The 19,324-nt window shown below is 37.4% G+C and overlaps 2 protein-coding genes across 5 annotated transcripts in view; one reads left to right on the top strand and one right to left on the bottom strand.

The window, feature by feature from the left end:
• The window catches only part of CEP83 (centrosomal protein 83), a 196,780-nt gene extending 186,795 nt beyond the window's left edge, over positions 1–9,985 (top strand). For 2 of the 3 annotated variants that reach the window (XM_071219002.1, XM_004446726.5), the window contains 3 exons: positions 7,364–7,467; positions 8,657–8,846; positions 9,813–9,985. In XM_071219002.1, the coding sequence (XP_071075103.1) occupies positions 7,364–7,467; positions 8,657–8,846; positions 9,813–9,917 (399 nt within the window). In that variant the 3' untranslated portion in view covers positions 9,918–9,985. Of the gene's footprint in view, positions 1–7,363; positions 7,468–8,227; positions 8,276–8,656; positions 8,847–9,812 lie in introns of those variants that run through there. The other variant, XM_071219001.1, reaches the window with a different exon arrangement.
• Positions 9,986–11,153: 1,168 nt separating this feature from the next.
• PLXNC1 (plexin C1) overlaps positions 11,154–19,324 on the bottom strand; it is a 137,014-nt gene continuing 128,843 nt past the window's right edge. Inside the window, exons 28-32 of one of the 2 annotated variants that reach the window (XM_058308540.2) lie at positions 18,183–18,330; positions 15,001–15,141; positions 14,826–14,900; positions 13,907–14,011; positions 11,154–13,641 (exon numbers count right to left, since the gene is read on the bottom strand). In XM_058308540.2, the coding sequence (XP_058164523.2) occupies positions 13,537–13,641; positions 13,907–14,011; positions 14,826–14,900; positions 15,001–15,141; positions 18,183–18,330 (574 nt within the window). In that variant the 3' untranslated portion in view covers positions 11,154–13,536. The remainder of the gene's footprint in view (positions 13,642–13,906; positions 14,012–14,825; positions 14,901–15,000; positions 15,142–18,182; positions 18,331–19,324) is intronic. The other variant, XM_058308539.2, reaches the window with a different exon arrangement.

Genomic DNA, 19,324 nt, shown 5'->3' with positions numbered 1-19,324 from the left:
AAACTGCAACACTTGCAACTGGCATTGGTCAACAGAAAGGCCCAATTCTTCTCCAGGACAACAACCAACCACACATCGTACAACCAACGCTTTAAAAGTTGAATGAATTGGGCTATAAGATTTTGCCTCATCCGCCATATTCACCTGATCTCTCGCCAGCTGACTACCACTTCTTCAAGCATCTTGACAACTTTTTGCAGGGAAAATGCTTCCACAACCAGCAGGATGCAGAAAATGCTTTCCAAGAGTTCATCGAATCCTGAAGCATGGATTTTTATGGTACAGGAAAAAACAAACTTATTTCTCATTGGCAAAAATGTGTTGATTGTAATGGTTCCTATTTTGATTAATAAAGATGTGTTTGAGCCTAGTTACAATGATTTAAAATTCACAGTCTGAAACTGCAATTCCTTTTGCACCAACCTAAAGCCAACCCGTTTCTGGTATTTTGTATCAGCAGCCCTTTGGCAACTTAAACTATCCTAAAATACATTTATATGACAAAGGATTCATATCCAAAATTTATGAAGAACCCCTATAAATTAGGAAACAGATGACTAAAAGAAATTAATGGGCAAAAGGCTAAAAGAAGCCTTCACACATAAAAAAATGATATCCAGATGACCAGTAAGTATATGAAAAGGTGCTTATGGTCATTAGTATCAGGAATATGTGAAATAAAACTACAATGAGATACTACTATATCCCCACCAGAATAGCTAAAATTTCAAAGAATGACCATACCAAGTATTGGCAAGGAAGTAGAGGAACTAGAACTCTCATATACTGCTGATGAGCATGTAATTGGTCCAAATCACTTTAGTAACCTGGCATTATCTACTAAAGCTAAAATATATGTACACCCCAAGACCCACTCGAAAATGAGTACTTACATATACCAAAAGAGCTACTCATGAATATTCATAGAAATTTTATCCATAATAGCCCCAAACTGGTAACAATTCAAATTTTCATCAACAGGAGAATAGATTAGTTGTGGTATATTCAAACAATGGATGAAAACATAGTAATGAAAAAGAACTATGACGTGCAACAACATGGCTTAGTCATATAGATAAAATCCAGATGCAAAAGAGTCTGTACTGTATGAATTCTTTTCTTTTAGATAGATGGATGGATGGATAGACTCCTAAGGTACCCATAAATATGTAATTGTGGTGATAAAGGTCTAAGAGGGTAGTTCCATTGCCATAGTAGATCGGAGGAAGCACAAGAGAACCTTCTGGGATGATGGAGGATATGGAACAGTGGGAAGCATGAGAAGAAATGCCCATAGCATTTTGTAACCCAGATGACCCTTAATGGAGGGCTGGGTAAATAATGGAACGCCATACATGGCAATAAATGAACTGTACCAAAAAACAATAGCATGAATATATCTCTCAAACATAATGTTAAAGAAAGAAAAAAGCCATTTGTATGACTCCATTTATAGGAAGTTCAAAACTAGGCAAAATTAAACTGCTGTTTTAGAAATGAGTTAGTTGGTTACCTTTTTAGAGAATGAAGGGGCCAGTGGTTGGAAGTGCAAAAGGGAAGGGACACTTCCAGCTTGGTAGTGTTCTTGACCTATGAGGTAATAATACCAGCATCTGTTTTGTGGTTTTTTCATTAAATTTACATTCTGTGCATTTTTCTATCAGTCTATTATACTTTAATTAAAAAGTTAGGAAACAAATTCCTAAAAGGTTTTATAGGTACTGAGTGAGTTCTAACAAAATAGGTGTTTTTCTTGAAAAAAAAAAAACAGCAAACAAAACAACAACAACAACAAAAGAACATATTTATAAAACTAGAAAAAATACTACTTTTTCTCTATACTCTTTTTGCATTATACATAGATTTTTCACTATTAATGAAACCATACAGTGTTTACTTTTAGAAACTTTTTCCTTTGTACACTGTAAATATTCCCTTTTAATATTTAGAAAAGTATCCTTTTAGACTGAGATGCACCCATATTCTACTTTCTGATTCTTTAACTTACTGCTTTGGTAGCAATTTTCAATTGTAACCATACCTTTAATTTTTAAAAAATTTATTTAAATATATCACTCATACATAAATGTACATAAACAATAAATGTATAATAGTTGTGAACTTACAAAACAAACATATATAACATCAAACAAACATGTATAACATTTCACCCTACCACCAATAACTTGCATTGTTTTTAAACCTTTTTAACTAATGATGAAAGAGCATTGTCAAAATATTACTACTAAACAAAATATTTTTCCCTTAACCATCTGAGTATTATCTTTATATCAATTATAAATGAACATACATGAACAATTAAGTGTATAGTAAAAGTTGTGAATGTACAAAGCAAGCATGCATAACACCATACAGGGTTCCCATACATCAAGCCTCCACCAATACCTTGCATTGTCATGAGACATTTATTACAAACTATGAAAGACCACTGACAAAATCTTACTACTAATCATAGTTCTTATCTTATGGTGTGTTTTTCCCCCAGCCCACTCTATTATTATTTTTAAATATATATTTATAAGACAGAAGTTGTAAACTTATAAAACAATCATGCACATGTGCAGAATTCCCAAACAACACCCCTCCATCAACACACCACAATGTGGTGTGTCGTTTGCTACAGATAAAATAATAGCATCTCATTATTGCCATGTCCATAGTTGCCATGTCCATTGTGTACATTTGGCTCACATTTTCCATACTGCCTCAGTATCAACACAGTATATCTTTTGCCTAGATGCAAGAATATTATTACTACTAACCACAATCCATAGGTCACTCCAGCTATATTTTTCCCATGCTTCTCCACATTCCCAACAGCCTGCAGTAGTGACATACATTTGTTCTAGCTAACAAAGGACACTCTTGCATCTACAATCAACCACAATTCTCACCCACCTCTTGGTTTACTGTGCTATCCAGTTCCTAGATTATTCTCAAGCATTCTGTCAATTGGCATTTACATAACTAGACTACCATTTTCAGTCACGTCCCCATTTATAAACTAGCTGTTACTCACTGTGTATTACCATCCACTCTATACATTTCCACAATTTTACAGTAAAGCTAATTAAAACTCCTACATATATTAAACATCAGTAGTCCACTCAGTCCTTCTCTTATCTCCTTTAAGAATCTACCACCTACCACCAGGTCTTGAAGATATTTTCCAATAATTTCTTCTAGAAGTTTTATGGTTTTGCTTTTATTTTTAGGTTTTTTTTTATCCATTTTGAGTTAGTTTTTGGATAAGGTATGAGATAGGGGTCCTCTTTCCTTCTTTCAGCTATGGATGTCCATTTCTTTCAGCATCATTTGTTGACTGCATTGTTCTGCCCGAGCTATGTGAGTTTGACAGGCTAGTCAAAAATCACTTGACCATACCTGTGAGGGTCTGTTTCTGGACCATAAATTTGGTTCCATTGATCTATTGTGTCTGTCTTTAGGCCAGTACCATGTTGTTTTTACTACTATAGGTAGGTATTATGATTTAAAGACTGGAGATGAGGGTTCACTTTTCCTTTTTATGATGTTTCTGGCTATTCAGGATTCCTTACCCTTCCAAATAAATTTAATGATCGTGTTTTCAATGTTTTCTTTAATACTGGTGGAATTTTTATTGGGATTGCATTATATCTGTGTATCAATTTAAGTAGAACTAAACATCTTAATGATATTTAGTCTTCCAATCCATGAGCATGGAATGTTCTTCCAGTTATTTAGGGCTTTTTAAATTTGTTTTAACATTAAGTTGCAGTTTTCTGAATACAATTGCTTTACATCATTTGGTTAAGTTTATTCCTAACTATTTGAGTTTTATCTGTCATATTTTATTTTCACCACTCTTTTGATACTTTGTTACTTTTATTGATATAATCTTCATTTCTAGACTCTCTTCCAGGGCCCTCTCTCCTGTCTTTTCTTTTCAGGCTCTAGCACACCCTTTAGTATTTCCTGAAAACCTGATCTCTTGCTTAGAAATTCTCTCAGTTTCTGCTTATCTGTGAATATTCTAATTTCACCCTCATTTTTGAAAGACAGTCTTGCTGGATATAAGATTCTTGGCTGGAAGTTTTTCTCTTGTAGTATTTTAAATATATCAGACCACTGTCTTCTTGCCTCCATGTTTTCTGGTGAGAAATCAGCACTTAATCTTATTGGATATCCCTGATATGTTATGTATTGCTTTCTCTTGCTGCTCACAGAATTCTCTCTTTATCTTTGGCCTCTGACATTCTGATGAGTATGTGTCTTGGAGTTGGTCTATTTGGATTTTTTCAGATGGGAGTACGTTGTGCTTCTTGGACAGGGATATCTATGTCATTCAATAGGGTTGGGAAATTTTCTACCATTATTTCTTCAGATATTCCTTCTGCCCCTTTTCCCTTCTCTTCTGTCCCATGACACATATGTTTGCACGTCTTTTGCTGTCATTTAGTTCTCTGAGACCTTGTTTAATTTTTTCCATTCTTCATCTCTTCTTTTGTATGTTCACTTTCAGAGTGAACCTTTTTCAGAGGCCATTTCTTCAAACTCACCAATCCTTTCTTCTGCATCCTCAAATCTGCTATTATATGATTCCATTGTTTTTTTAATTTCATTGATTGCACCTTTCATTCCCATAAGATCTGCTATTTTTCTATGTATGCTTTCAAATTGTTCTTTGTGCTCATCCAGTGTCTTCTTAATATCCTTAATATCTTTAGCCATCTCATTGAATTTATTAAGGAGATTTGTTTGAACATCTATAATTAGTTATCTCAACTTCTTTATGCCATCTGGAGGCTTATCTTTTTCCTTTAACTGGGCCACAGCTTCCTGCTTCTTGGTGTGGATTATAATTTTTTGTTTGTGACCTTGCATCTGGCTTAGCAGAGTATTTTTTCTGGGTGCAGTTTTTCTCTCTAGTTTAGGGCTTCCTATCGTTTCTCCCTTGCTGGTTATGCAGTAGGAGCCAAGCCAGCATGTAGTTGGTTCTGTAAGCTGTGGAGGCTCAAGCTGCCCTCATTGCACCAGGGACCAATGAAGCTTCTTCCAACTTCCTCTTTTGCCAGGGGTAGGGACAGAGTCACAGCTATGTGGAATAATCCATGTGCAGACCTAGAATGTAGTTGCTCAGGGAGATTGATGAATCTTCACATCCCTTTCTCTCATACCTGGGGCAGGGATGGAGCTGCAGGTGTGGGCAGCAGTCTATACAGACTTCTGATTTTCAGTCTATGCCAGCCGAAGTTCCCTGCAGTTACCTGTATAGGCTGGTGCAGGGCTCCTCAGCCTCCTCCCCACCAGAGATGGGGCTGAAGCCTAGGCAGGCTGCAGGCTGATCTGTGTGAAACTGTCAGCCCAGCTTCCCCTAAGGCTGGAGGCGGAGTCAGAATGTTGGCTACTGGTCTCTTTCTGACTTGGGCTGGTTCTCACCCCAGCTGTTCTCACCCCAGGGTTATCTCTTAGCCAGCCAAGTCTCCCAATCAGTAGCTGAAATTGAAAGCCAACTGTCTCCTCCTCCCCTGTTTCTGGGAAATGGAGCCTCCAATTCCCATCACAGAACAGCTCCTGGGGCGGCTTGTGCCACCAGAGTAAGATAATCACCAGCCTCCGCGGCTTGGCCAGTAATTTCCCGGAGAGGCTGGTGCAGGTATACCCACAGCTTCCTCCCTGCTGGAGGTGGCACTGGGGCCTAGGCTAGAGCTGCCACATGATCTGGATGGGAAGAAGCCAGTCCCCAGCAGCACAGGGATTCTCAGTCTGCCCCGCTTACCCTCGTGCCAGGCGCGGAGTTAAGATGGTGGCTCCCAGCCTCTTTCTAACTTGGACAGGCTCCTACCTTAGCTGTTCTCAGGATCATACTGTACCCCACTGAATTTCCTTATCAATAGCTGAAATTGGTACCCAACCATCTCTTCCTCCCCTGTTTTGGGGAAGTGGAGCTTTCAATTCCAGCCGTGGAACAGCTCCCAAGGCGGCTTGTGCCTCCAGTGGAGGATAGGCACCGTCCCCCATGGCGTGGAGCGCTCTACTTACAAGTCTTCTCTGCAGACGGGCAGTCTCCTCCTTCCACTCCCCCAAGGACATTGCAGGATGCTCTTCTGGCGTCCTGGAGCCCCCAGACAGGTGTTCCAGCTAGCTCCAGAGAGCTCTGGCATTTGCTAACTGCCCTGGAGATGGAGCTGATTCTAGGAGCTCCTTATTCCACTGCCATCTTGCTGGTTCTCCATACCTTTAATTTTGAATTTTATTTTAGTTCTTTTAAACTCATGATATTTTCTGGGGAAACAGAGTTTGTTTCCTTAGGTGACAGTAAGAGACATTAGTGAAATTTGGCTCCTCCCCTTTTTAGGTTTTATAGTTGTAGCACTTTAGTTACTGTGATAGTTTGAAGTTCTCTTATGAATCTCAAAAAGAAAAAGATTATGTTTTTGAACTAATCCATTCCTGTGAGTGTGAGACCCTTTTGAATGGACTTTATCAGTGAGGCAGGTTGATTCTACATCCTCTTGCTGATTCTTATATAATTGGAGACACAGGAAAAGAGAGCTATGCCATTTTTGATCCTGCCATGTGAGAGAGGACTCAAGGATTTTTAGCAGTCAAAGCTTAATTAAGCACGAATTCCCCAAGAAGCTGGGCCTATGGAGAAGCTCAAGGCGGAAGAGACCAGACTAATAGCCCACAGCTAAACTCAAAGAGAAAGCAGAGCTGCCGAGACCAGAGAGGAGGTCCAAAAAGAGAGAAGCCCTATACTAGCCCATAGCTGAGCTCTGGGAGATGGTAGGTCCTGGAGGCGCAGGCCAGGACCCCAGCAGAGCTTGGCAGACATCTTGCTTTACCATGTGGATGGACCCCAGGATCACCAGTAGCTTACTGATGAGAGAGCATCTCTTCTGATGCCTTGATTTGGCATTTCATGGCATTGGAACTGTAAGCTTTTACCCCAAATAAAATTCTCATTATAAAAGCTAACCCATTTCTGGTACTTTGCACTGGCAACCCTGTGGCAAACTAAGACGATTAGTCTTAGTTAGAAAACCAGTTTTCTGGTTTGGACTTCATAATAATTATCTTGGTCATGTTGAGGAAATGAGGTATATCTGGGGTTTAATTTTAAATAAGAGTCATATCTACTAATCTTTGCTGTTAGTATTCACCGAAAATACTCATCTCTAGATAAAAGCTTTTATTATTTTTTTTTAAGGAGGTACCAGAAATTGAACCCAGGACCTCATACCTGGGAAGCAGGCACTCAGCCACTGAGCTACATCCACTCCCCTACACTGTATAGTTTTGTTCAAATATGACACATATTAACATACTTGTTCATAATAATTGTTTCTTTTTTTTCTAGAGAAAATCGCTTCACGAAAACAAATTGAGGAGACTGCAGGAGAAAGTAGAAGTTCTGGAGGCAAAGAGAGAAGAATTGGAAACAGAAAATCAGGTGTTAAATAGGTAATGTGTGTGGGGGGTAGGGGGGGTGTATAAAGGTTTTCCTTGTCTGGTATGGTAAACCTTGGGCTACAGCTTCTGGTTTTGCAGTCACATCCAAGCACAGCTAATAATCAGCATCATTAGAATTTTTGAGCAGAGATTTATCATATTAAGTAGATATTTTAAAAGTTACATATTTTTGAAGGAATTGAGAAAACTGGTAGTGGCATTGTATGAACTATTTGATTCAAGTTAATAAAAATTCTTTTCAAATTGAGCTAATTAGTGGTAGCCTTTAGCACTTTGCTATTTAAATATTGGACATTTTTGTTATGGAAATTGCCTATAATATCAAGCAGTGATGTTTTTTGATGTGCTGTGGTGTTTTTGGGTGTAATTATTACCAAAATGTGAACAGTTATTTTTTAGAACACTCAGGCATCTTGTAGACTGTGGAATTAATGACATCTTTACAATACTCTGTTCCAAAGTAGAAGACCACCAAATTAATTCTAATACAAAATTCAACCTACTATCTCTTTCATAACCATTAATATTGAAATATTATCAATTCAAGATTAGGCAGCTGTGGCACAGATCATCTAGAATCGTGAGTGGTTTTGAAACTATATTGGATGACCAGTGTGACTGATAGGAAAGTTGTGTTATGTCCAATAAGATAATGATCTATGAAAGTCTGACAAGTTGGCTCTTTCTCCATCTCATTTTTTCCTAGTATCGGGTAGCTTCACTTTTGTGATTAGCTTCATGTTTTTTCTAGGTTGAACTATATGAAATATTTCACCTAAAAAGAGGACAATTTCTTAAGGTTCAACTTAGTATTTTCTCTATATTTGATTCCTTCCTTTTGATTTAAAGGGTCCTCTCCTTAATATCAGGATTCATAGGTGAAGGTGGAGGTGGGGAATGAAAGTAATAGAATCAAAAGATTTTTAATCTTTGATTAATTCACAGAGAATTTAAAATGAGTTAATCTTCAGTGGAAATAATGTCCACATACAATTAAGATGTGTCATGTTCCTATTTATTTTTCTAGATAAGCAGAATTTATCTATACATTATCTATAGATAAATTTTCTAATTAAGATACATTTGATTCCAATTTAAAATTATATTCTGTGAATCATACTGTTCTTCCATAGGGCAGACTGTATTAAAGAACAATAACATGATTTTTTTTTCTTTCAAGACAAAATGTTCCCTTTGAAGAATATACAAGACTTCAAAAAAGACTAAAGGATTTACAGAGAAGACATAATGAATTTCGAAGTTTAATTTTGGTTCCTAACATGCCTCCAAAAGCATCTATCAATCCTGTTAGCTTTCAGTCTTCAACCGTGGTTACAGGCATAGAACTAGCCTTTCCTCCTCATCTTCAGGTACGAGCATTTATTTTAGGAGAAAAAGTTAGGCAAACATTTCTGTAGGTTTTACCTGTTTAAATTTTTAAAACTCAGATTATGAATATGGTCATTGATCAGAATCAGCCACAAAAATGGTGTTCACCATCTAAGTCCCATCAGTTTTAACTTCTCCTTTCATGTGCTAGAGAAGTATGCCAAGAAGCAAAGGAGATTTTGACTATCCTTTAGTGACATTGCTGGAAGTGAAATCTTATGGGGCAGTAGCAGAGAATAAGCCTGATTGATCGGTCCTTGAGTAACCTAGAATTTGTAATTCAATCATATAGTACTAACTAATATTGAGTGTTTACTATGTGCCAAGCATTGCATTGCATTTTCCATACAATATTTTCTTTAATTCTATTGAACAATGCTTTGATGCAGGCATTATTATTCTCAGTTTATGGTGCAGAACCTGAGTCAGAGAGATGACACAACTTGCCTAAGGTCATATCTAGTAAGTGACAGAGTTAAGTTTCAAACCTAAATGTCTGACTCTAAAACTTGGTTCTTTATACTGTATCAGCCCACTGAGATATTAAAGGAATCACATCGATTGGATGTTCATTGTGTTTTATAAAGTAAGCACTGAATCGCCAAATTGAATCTCAGACCAAGTGCTTTGTTTATAAAAAACTGGTGGGAAACTCATCCTGTTAGAAAGTCTCATTTAAGTACACCAAGGCCCTTCATTACTATTTTATAATTCACACTCCCTCCTGAATTTTATAGCTAGAGAAGAACAGCCTTGCTTAAGGCTAGAGCCTGAGACAGAATAGAAGCTAGGACTATTTAGTAGTCTGGCCCGTGCTGCTGTGTTCCTAGACTGCTAAAGTGGTCGTTGTTTCCTTGCCAGATGTTGCAGGCCTGTAGAAGAAAGGCAGACTGAGACCAGTTTTGCTAACACTTATTTTTGGTTTGCTTTCCCTGCATTGTGCTAAGGAGGAACAACATCAAAGGGAACTCTCTCTTCTACGTAAACGATTAGAGGAACTAGAAACAACACAAAGAAGACAACTAGAAGAACTTGGATCTCCTGGGGAATGATGTTCTTGGAGAAAACTGATGAATCAAAAGGGGTGAAATCAATGGCTCAATAAAGCTTGAAATTTTAACATTTGTGGCATTTAGATACTTTATTACTGTTTGCCAAAACACTTGAATTGCCTCAAGAAAAGGTACCAACTACATGCTATAATGGATAGATGTCAGGATTTTAAGATTATACTAATGATAGACAAAGCATTAAAAAAATTGTTTCAGTGATATCAATACTAATTATTGACAACTCTTTGAGACTGTCAAAAAAGGTAACTAATTAGGAAACCAAGTTTTTAAATTATTTTATATTGACCTTGTTGGATTTTTTTTTTTTTTTCTATTTTGCCTAAAATGCGTTCTTCATCATTGAAATGCTTGGTAATAATAGAGTCAGCAAATGTCTTCTGGTTAACTGTAGTTATAAACCTTTATTTAGTTCTTGAAAAAAGATGACAGTTTAAAAATTAGCATAAACAAATAAAACTTAAAGTATCTAAATATCTAATCTTTACAAAATTTTACCTTTTCTAAAAGCTGTGTGCACATAATTTATTAAAGAGTTAAATATTTTTCTAACTATATTGTCTTGTGTTTAATTTCACTTTAACCATACACTGTATATTTAGCAGTGCAGAAGAGCTCACTAATTTTGGTTTTGTAGAATTAATAAAGTACAAATAATTAAATCCTGTAGCTATATATATATATATATATATATATATATTTTTTTTTTTTTTTAAAGGACCATTGATTATAAAATTTGAACCTAGTGGTGTCCCTCCAGAAATATTTTTGGTATTTATTTAACCTGCTTCTCACTAGTTTGGATCTAACCAAATAATTCTAAATATTTTATTCCTGTGCATCCCAAAGTATGCCATTATTTACTTTTTTTTCACTGTCCACCTAATATAACATCTTTTTGAGGAATTCTGCTGGAATAATTCAATGTCAACAAGGCAAAGCCAAATAAAGTAGAATGCTGATTATCCAGAAGTCTTCACAATCAGAAGTCTGAGTTGATAGTGGAGGCCAGGAGTGTAATTGAGCAGCCCTTGGCATCATTTAGTAAGAAACTTGATTTAAATATACTTGCTACATAACTGCTTATTTAATAGATTATATAGTGACACCTGGTCCTTCAAAAATAACTAATTTCCATGGAGCCATTTAAGAAAAAACACTATTAGAACTAGGAAATTGGGGAGGAAGTGGGTAAGAAGAGACAAAAACAGTCCATGGTTACATCAAAATGTTTATTTTTGGATATAGACGTTTAAAACATTCATCTCCAAGAACAGCTTCAATCAGGTATACAATAAGAAATAGACTTTAAATCCTAATACGGAAAAGGTAACAGAACTTCTTTTTAAATGCTGCTGTAGACACTAGTGTTAGAAAAAAAGTTTATAAATGAATTGTTTTGCACCAAAAAAATACGCAAAGAAACTTGAAAATAGAAATTGTCATTTGTTTCTCTGGTTGCTGTTTAATGGGGACCCAGTGACTGATTGTCTTCAGCACACATCTGATTTGGCCATTTATTGTGTTTGGCTAATGTGATCCAAAATGTGATCTAGATAGTGCTTCTCACTGGAGGATTGACAAACACGCTACATACATTAGTGAATCTTCACACCACCTCAGTGAGGTAGGTTAGAAATATTATACAGAATCCGAGGCACAAAGAGGTAAGTGACTCGCCCAAAGTTTCCAATAGCGTAGTCCCTGGAAGAGCCGGTAACTCTCCATACGGGACTCATGTGCCAGAGAGTTGGACAGGGACACCCTCATCTGTAGCATTTAGTAAATACTTAGATAAAGCTGTAGCTGATCCTTTGTGTTTTCTTAGCATTTTAATACCCTAAAGAAGGGGGAAGTCTTTTGAGCAACTCTCCTACTCTTGGCTCTCAACTCTCCTCTTACTCTCTTATGAACTCCTTCACTTCTTTCAAGATTGTAGCAGCCTTACATGGGGACCAGACCTCTCTCTCACCTTTGTACTTAAAAGTAACCTATTTGGTAGTATTTTTGAGGTGTGTCCATTGGACAGACAGTGGTCAAAAGCGACAGGATTGGGAAGGTGCCTATCAGGGCAGTAACTGCTTATTTTCTCTAATCAGTTTGTTGAGGTATCACCTCTCATTCTTTAACAGATATTGAGGAGCAAAAAGAAGAAGAATTGCATTTATCTATGACAAATTCACGTTTAAATCCTGATGTTACATACAGTGTTGGTAAATGATTTTAAGAAATATGCGATCAATGTGTTGCTTTCCATTTGTAAAAATTCTTTCCTGCTTGGGAATTTGGAGCACCAAGGGTAAAGGTGCTACAAGAAAAACTTGAGAGAGTTATTTTTACTTCTTATTTAATAGAAGGAAAACACAGTGGTATTAAAATTGGTCATGAGCAGCAAAAATTCAGGAATAAAAAATCAGCAATAAAAAGACTACAGTATAACTGGAAAGGGAATTCTTTAAGAAGAAAGGCATGAATAAAATGGGTATTTTAATTTTTTTCTCCTGTGAGGAATCTTTCAAAAAGTACATAGACTAAGATACCAAGTTGTATACTAATATTTTTTCAGGCCTTGGGCCTTAATATATATATTTATATATAATACTCCAGTGTGAACAGCAATTTCATGAAAATGTATCTTTTTTTTTTTTAAGTCACACACAAGTATTTATAACCACAGGGTTCACTTGAAATCTAAAGCAAGGAGATGCTAGTGTAGAAATGTAGGATTGGGGAGGTCACTTGCCCTCCCACAGATAGATTTCTAATCAAAGGTTTTTCAATAAAAATAAGCTAAAATGATTTTTTTTTTGTAATACCCAATATGTCTACTATCAAATTTCATATGAAAAAAAATAATAAGGGAATATAAATTAGGACAAAGTGGGTAAAATGTTGCCTTACATAAAGCCTACTTACTCTCCTTGTTTTAGAGCTCCTTGGTGAAATGGAGGTGAGTTTGATGGAGTGCAGTTGGTGACCACTGAAAAACACGAGCCCTTTCAACAATGTTGCAACACTGTTAGTTTTTGGTTTAAAAACACACACATACACACGCTCACAAATGCTAAGTGTACACACTACCAAATTCTGTGGTCAGCTTTTCCAAGAACTACTAGGGAAAGTTTCAATGCTGTAAATCCTCGAGGTTGCCCTAACACCCCCACCTTGTTTCCAAATGACTCATTTCACATTTTGTATTGAGCATTGGCAGTGTCCCTTTCTGCACAGGTGCAGCATAGTCACAAGTGCTACATAGCTGTAGTTTTCAAACAAAACCACTTATATCATTGTGCTTAAGTGGAAACTGTAGTTACAATACTGACACTTGCTTACTGGCCCTGTATTCTCTGTAAACAAGGAAGCTGTTTGCAACAACACTTCAACTCTATTTACAGAAGGGTTCCCATAGAATACATCCAGGCACAATGGTTGGTCTGCTTTCTAAAAGCTGTGCATGTGCCTTTGTCTCCTACAAAGAGAGTGCTCAAAGTGGAACCTATGTGCAAACTTAAAACATTAACGACACAGAGTAGCTCAAGCAGCCATTTTGCTCCCAAGTCGTCTGAAGAACTTTGCCAGATTAAGCCAGGCCCCAGAGTGCTTACATCCACTTGCATTTCTTCTTTTCATCAAATAAGACTTTTACATGCAAGAGTTGTTTCTGAGCTTCTTCCAGCCCTCGTTCTCTTTCTAGTTTATTTAGAATCTGTTGACAATTAGAACAGTTATTTTAGATATTGTGGTTTTAGCATTACAATTCTGGTGTTTTTTGTGTGTTTTTTTGTTTTTTTGTGTTTTTTTTAAATTCCTGATGCTGTGAGTGGTAAAAATCTGTATGAAACAGATGCCAACATTTTCTTCGATCATTTACATACTCACTTTGCAAGTTGTTTTGCTAAGTCATTATCACAGGATCAACAACACTTTGGCTTAAAATAGAAGCTCACAAGAAATACCAGCTATTTACTTACAAATATTGGGCCAGACTTCCAAGGCCCTGCTTTATGCATTATGTCACAGCCATTCCAAGCACAGCAAGCATTCCTGGGCAGCCAACATGCAGGCAAGTATTTCTCCTTAAATGCAGCAGGCAGGGGCATCCTAGTCAGAGTTGAATACTTCCCTTCCCTCTCCTCCCCTCTCCTCTGCCCTCCCATCCTGTGCATAACTGTCCCTCCTCTCCCTTCCCCTCCCCAGTGCTTCCCTTCTCACCCCTGACCCCTGGAAAGAGGGATGCTTATCATGTTTAAGGAACTCATTGCCTCTACCCTACCTTAGTGCTTCACTTCATCTTCAAGTAGCAAATGGACTTGGTGAGCTATTCTCACCATTGACATGGATAGCCTGTCCCAGCATAACTGAGTGGGGGGAATCAGGGAAGGGGGAATTAACATATATTTGGAAACAATGCATCTGATGAATGTGACTGTGTGAATTCCCAAAGAAAAAAAATCCAGGTTAAGGAGAATTAATCATAAAGGAGAATGGTTTATTGAAATAGTTTTAAGTTAGAAATGTCATAACTTCACATAACGACTGAATACAGAATCTAGGTGATTTAACATAAGCTTAGCTCTTATTTTAGCAGATTACAATCAAGCATAAGCTGGCCCCATTTATTAGGACTTACTCATCAAAGTTAACTTGAGTCCGTGTAGCTGTAGGTCACATGAATTCAAATGTAAATTCAGGCTGGTCCAAAAGTGGGCAGCAAGATAAACCTTAAGAGGGGCAGCCAGGTACAGGGTCTGGCTTGGCGCCAGGATCCCATATCTCAGACAGGCTTCCTGGACTCCCTTTCTGGCCATTTCGAATGCCAGAGCTGTCATGTGACCCATAGAATGTGACTGATTAACAGGTTTAAAAAAAAGTTATAATTTAAAATCTTACCTCGTCAAAATATTTTACGATGTATTTGTAGATTTCTGTCAAGGCCACTTCTTCATTAAATTCATTTTCATGTTTCTTAAAGAAAGAAAGCTTTGTTGAAAGATTCTGAAATGACTGTTTCTTTAAAAAAAAAAAAAGTAATCAAACTTAAGCTATTTCTGATTTGTAATTATACCTTAGATTCCTGAGTTAAGAATTCTTCCATTTCTGAAGATGACAATGGAGGCAAATCCCTGATTGCTTTGTAATAAGATTTTACTTCTTCTTTGTAGGTTGGGATATCCTTGGCATAGAGAAGCTTATTGGTTGGTGCTTCCTGAAAGAAAGGAAGAAAAAAATCAACCATCACTTCAAGAGTGAAAACCAAAGGGAATTTATAACAATACCAACCTGAACCCCTGTCACTTGAATCATCTCCTGGTAACAAGGCTCCATGCAGTAGGCCTTAATAAATGTTGGCTGAATGACTGACTACCATCTCTCTAGTTCTGGTGACTCACTGTTATTTTCAGGAGAATTAAATGCTAATATATTCTGTCTTCCTCGCATAGAAGAACTAAAATTATTATTTTTGCATGATTTTGAGTTACTGTAACAATGGAACTTATTTCAATCATATTTCATTACTAATGGTTGTAAAAAGCCTGAATTAAAACATTTGCTCTCATCCTCACCCACTAGTGAATTTTGGCATTTATAAAAGACTTGATTGTAGGTCTGATTGAGCCCTTTATATAACCACGAAACTGGTAAGTAATTGGCAGTGACAGATTTTTCTGCTTGTCCCTTTTATTTTATCAGGTTATAAAGATCTTCCAGTTTCTCAAGGAAGCATGTGGTCATTAGTATTGGTGGCTCTGATGACTGATTTTTGCAAAGCTCTCCTGGCAGTTTGAATTTTTTGTGGAACTTTAACAATGATAATACTAAAATAAGTGAAGCTGTTTAAAAAAATTATTGTTCACAAAATTTTTAAAAATTCTACTCAGAGACAAAAAGTGAGATGACATGACTAATGTCCTACCATATTTTAAAGAGACAGTGAGGCCAAGCCAATGACTTGATGAATCATTCTGAAGGATGCCTAGACAGATGTTACTGAGATTTTTTTCACTTGTCAAGTTTAAGTAGAACCCCAAAATCATGAAATCTTTCATTCATTCAATAAACATTTATTTAGTCAGGCATTATGGTCAGCACTGGGTATACACTTTAGTTGGGAAGACAAACGTACCGATAAAACTGACAATATTAGGATGTAGAGTGAAGAAAAGGACTGTCAAGTTGTACAAATCAGGGATCATATTTCCGCTAATTTGTGTGATCTTTGGCAACCTTGAAACAGATATTTATAAAATGAGAATGGTAACCACTTTAGTACTTGTAAGGATTAGTTGAACTGTAACTAAGACCATGATAAATAAGCAATTAGCTATTTTTACTATGAATAAACATTTATTCATATATTTATTTATTTATAAGTCTTTCAGTGAGAAAAACTTTACTAGTCAAATGAAAGTGCTGTGGGAAACAGATTTGAGAAAGCTTTGCAAAGTAGATATATTTAGACTGATCTGAGCCTCATACAGCTTCTGGTGTTCATTAGGAAATCATGTTTGTTGAATGAATGAAACGTTTGTGAGTGAATGAATTAGTAGGTTTACTAGACAGAGGGGCTGTGAGACAAGAAGGGATGTGAAACCAAGTTCATGGTGTGTTTGGGAAAAGTAAAGCTGTAGCATAGCTTTACTATGAATTGTACAAGAAAATGATGAAGCTAGAAAAGGGACTTGAAGCCCAATCAGGAAGGATCATGTGGCACTATTAAGATTTTTACCTGGAGATAGTGGGAATTATTTTATGTTTTTAAGCAGGAGACAAATAAAGATTTATGTTTTAGAAAGATACTCTGAGACCATGAAAAGGCAAACTTTGGGGACAGGGTAGACAGCAAGAGCACAGATAGAAATTAGGAAGCAGTTATTGGGAAACGGACTTTGGCCCAGTGGTTAGGGCTTCCGTCTACCACATGGGAGGTCCGCGGTTCAAGCCCCGGGCCTCCTTGACCCGCGTGGAGCTGGCCCATGCGCAGTGCTGATGCGTGCAAGGAGTGCCCTGCCACGCAGGGGTGTCCCCCGCTAGCCCCACGCGCAAGGAGTGCACCCGTAAGGAGAGCCACCCAGTGCGAAGGAGGGAGCAGCCTGCTGAGGAATGGTGCCGCCCACACTTCCTGTGCCGCTGACGACAACAGAAGCGGACAAAGAAACAAGACGCAGCAAAAAGACACAGAAAACAGACAACCGGGGGAGGGGAGGGGAGGGGAGGGGAATTAAATAAATAAATAAATAAATAAATCTTTTTAAAAAAAAAAAAAAGGAAGCAGTTATTATTCCAGTGGAGAAGGAATGAGGTCTAAAATAAGGCAGAGGAATGAGGAGGAAGGGAGAGAGCCATTTTAGAGATAGAAGTGAATGGTCATCGGGGATAGAAGATCAGGGAAGGGAAGAAGGAAAAACAGCCAAAGATAATGCTGGGAATTGTACCTTGAAAGACTAGGTGATGCTAGTGAAGACAAAAGTAAAAGCAGGTTTGTTTTGTAGTAGTGATGGTTTAGATTTAGACCAGGAGTCTGAGGTGCTTATGAAGCATCAATCACTGTTCACTCTAGGGACTCTTAAAATCCTGCTACCAAAGAGTCACAGCTCAGCATTAAAGGATATTCATTAGGTACAGATATTGCTCAGTTTAATATATTTCTGGAGTCCTCAAAGAAGACCGAAATACCTCTTTCAAAGTTCACTCTATATTTTTATCTCGTTTTGTTTCTTGGGGCTTTAATTAGCAAGGAAAACCATAAGGAAACAATATTCTTGTTTTGATTATAAGCTGATAAGCCAGTAGTAGTAGAATTCTCAGGCAAGAGTTTCTTCCCGGTAAGCAATTTGTTATATTCAAATAGAAACTCTTTAATGTATATTCAGATGGAATTAACTTAGGCAAATTTCAATAGCTTCATACTTTGGGTTGATGTTTTATCAGTGTCCAGTAGCATGTTCTTCCAGGAAACAAAGAAAATCTATACTTTGTGGTAATTTTTTCCCACAGAGTTCTGCAATAGGGTATTGCTAATAATCTATTTCAGTTTTCACTTTTCTAAAAACTAGATTAAAAATGTAAATAAATGAGACAGATTTAAGAGAAAAGCAAATTTACAGTAACCATGATTGACTATTTTTATCTAGTGTAGTTTAGGCCAATTGTTCATTATTTTTGATAGAGCAGAAAAGATTTACAAGAAAGACAGAATGCTTCAGACTCATAGGAGTATATACAAGAAATACTAAAGCTGGGCCCTACCTTCCCTAGTTGCTGCTCCGTGAGAGAAAATGCATCCATAAATGCCTGGGCAATCACTGATAAACAGCCATCTATGTGTGGTGTCTTCTTAATGTCAAAGACAAACTGAGGGTTCTTCAGGATGTTTACCCAGAAGCGAAGAGGAAGGCTGTTCAGAAAGAGAGAGAAATCTCTTTCAAATAGGGCTGTTCCTGTGAGGCTGAAGGTCTGTTTATCAATTTGTAAACAGGTGTTTTTGTCCATTTCGCAGTTTGTAAATGGATATGTTTGTCCTTGTAATTGAAGTACACAAGTCTCCTTTGCCAAACATACCAAGCAACAGAAGGCGCATCACTGACAGTACAAGAGAAGATTAAACTGATAGCTACTGAAAGGAGGGGCCTGAGAAGGAAGAGTTAGAAAGTGGCCATTGACAAGAATTTTCTCCAGATCATTCCCAATAATATTAGACAATGGCCACCAGTGAGAACGGCCCCCTCTTCTTGGCCCCTCTACATGCTACATCCTAAGAAGCCACCATTATCTCCCAGCTGAATCATTACCCCAGCTCCCAACAGTTTTTCTTCAACACAACTATTAGTGATCCTTTTAACAGAGAATCAGACCATGTTTCTCCTCTGCTTCAAACCCTCTGTGACTCTCCACTTCCCTCTTGGTAAAAGACCTGCATGATCTGACCATGTGCCCTCAAATACTGCCTTCTGCCTCATGCATGCCAGTGCATTTGGCCTCCTCACTATTCTTCAGGCACAATGGGCAAGCTCCCACCTCAGGATATTTCCTCTTGTCATCTCCCTGAAATTCTCTTGCCCCAGAGAGTCAAGGTTTATGCCCTTGTCTCTTTCAAAACTTTGCCTTCTCTGACCACGCTATCCTGACCCTCCCTATCCTCCTTTCCCACTTTCTCCATTGTTCTCATCATGTTCCAATATACTATAATTCAGCTATTAAGAATCTAAGTTCCATAGGGAAGTGGATTTTTGTCTGTTTTGTTCATTACTATATCTCCAGCACCTAGCAGCATAGGTACTCAAATATTTGAATATGAACTTGGAATCATTCAAAGCCTTTCCATTAGCTCCTTCTCAACTCTAGCCAAGCACATGACCTCTATCATATGGCTGCTGGGCCTCTCAATAGCC

Source organism: Dasypus novemcinctus, chromosome 12 (assembly GCF_030445035.2).
Source record: "Dasypus novemcinctus isolate mDasNov1 chromosome 12, mDasNov1.1.hap2, whole genome shotgun sequence".
In the NCBI taxonomy this organism is placed as follows: domain Eukaryota; kingdom Metazoa; phylum Chordata; class Mammalia; order Cingulata; family Dasypodidae; genus Dasypus; species Dasypus novemcinctus.
The sequence above is the reverse complement of the archived record's forward strand: the minus strand, read 5'-3'. Positions and strand labels throughout refer to the sequence as shown.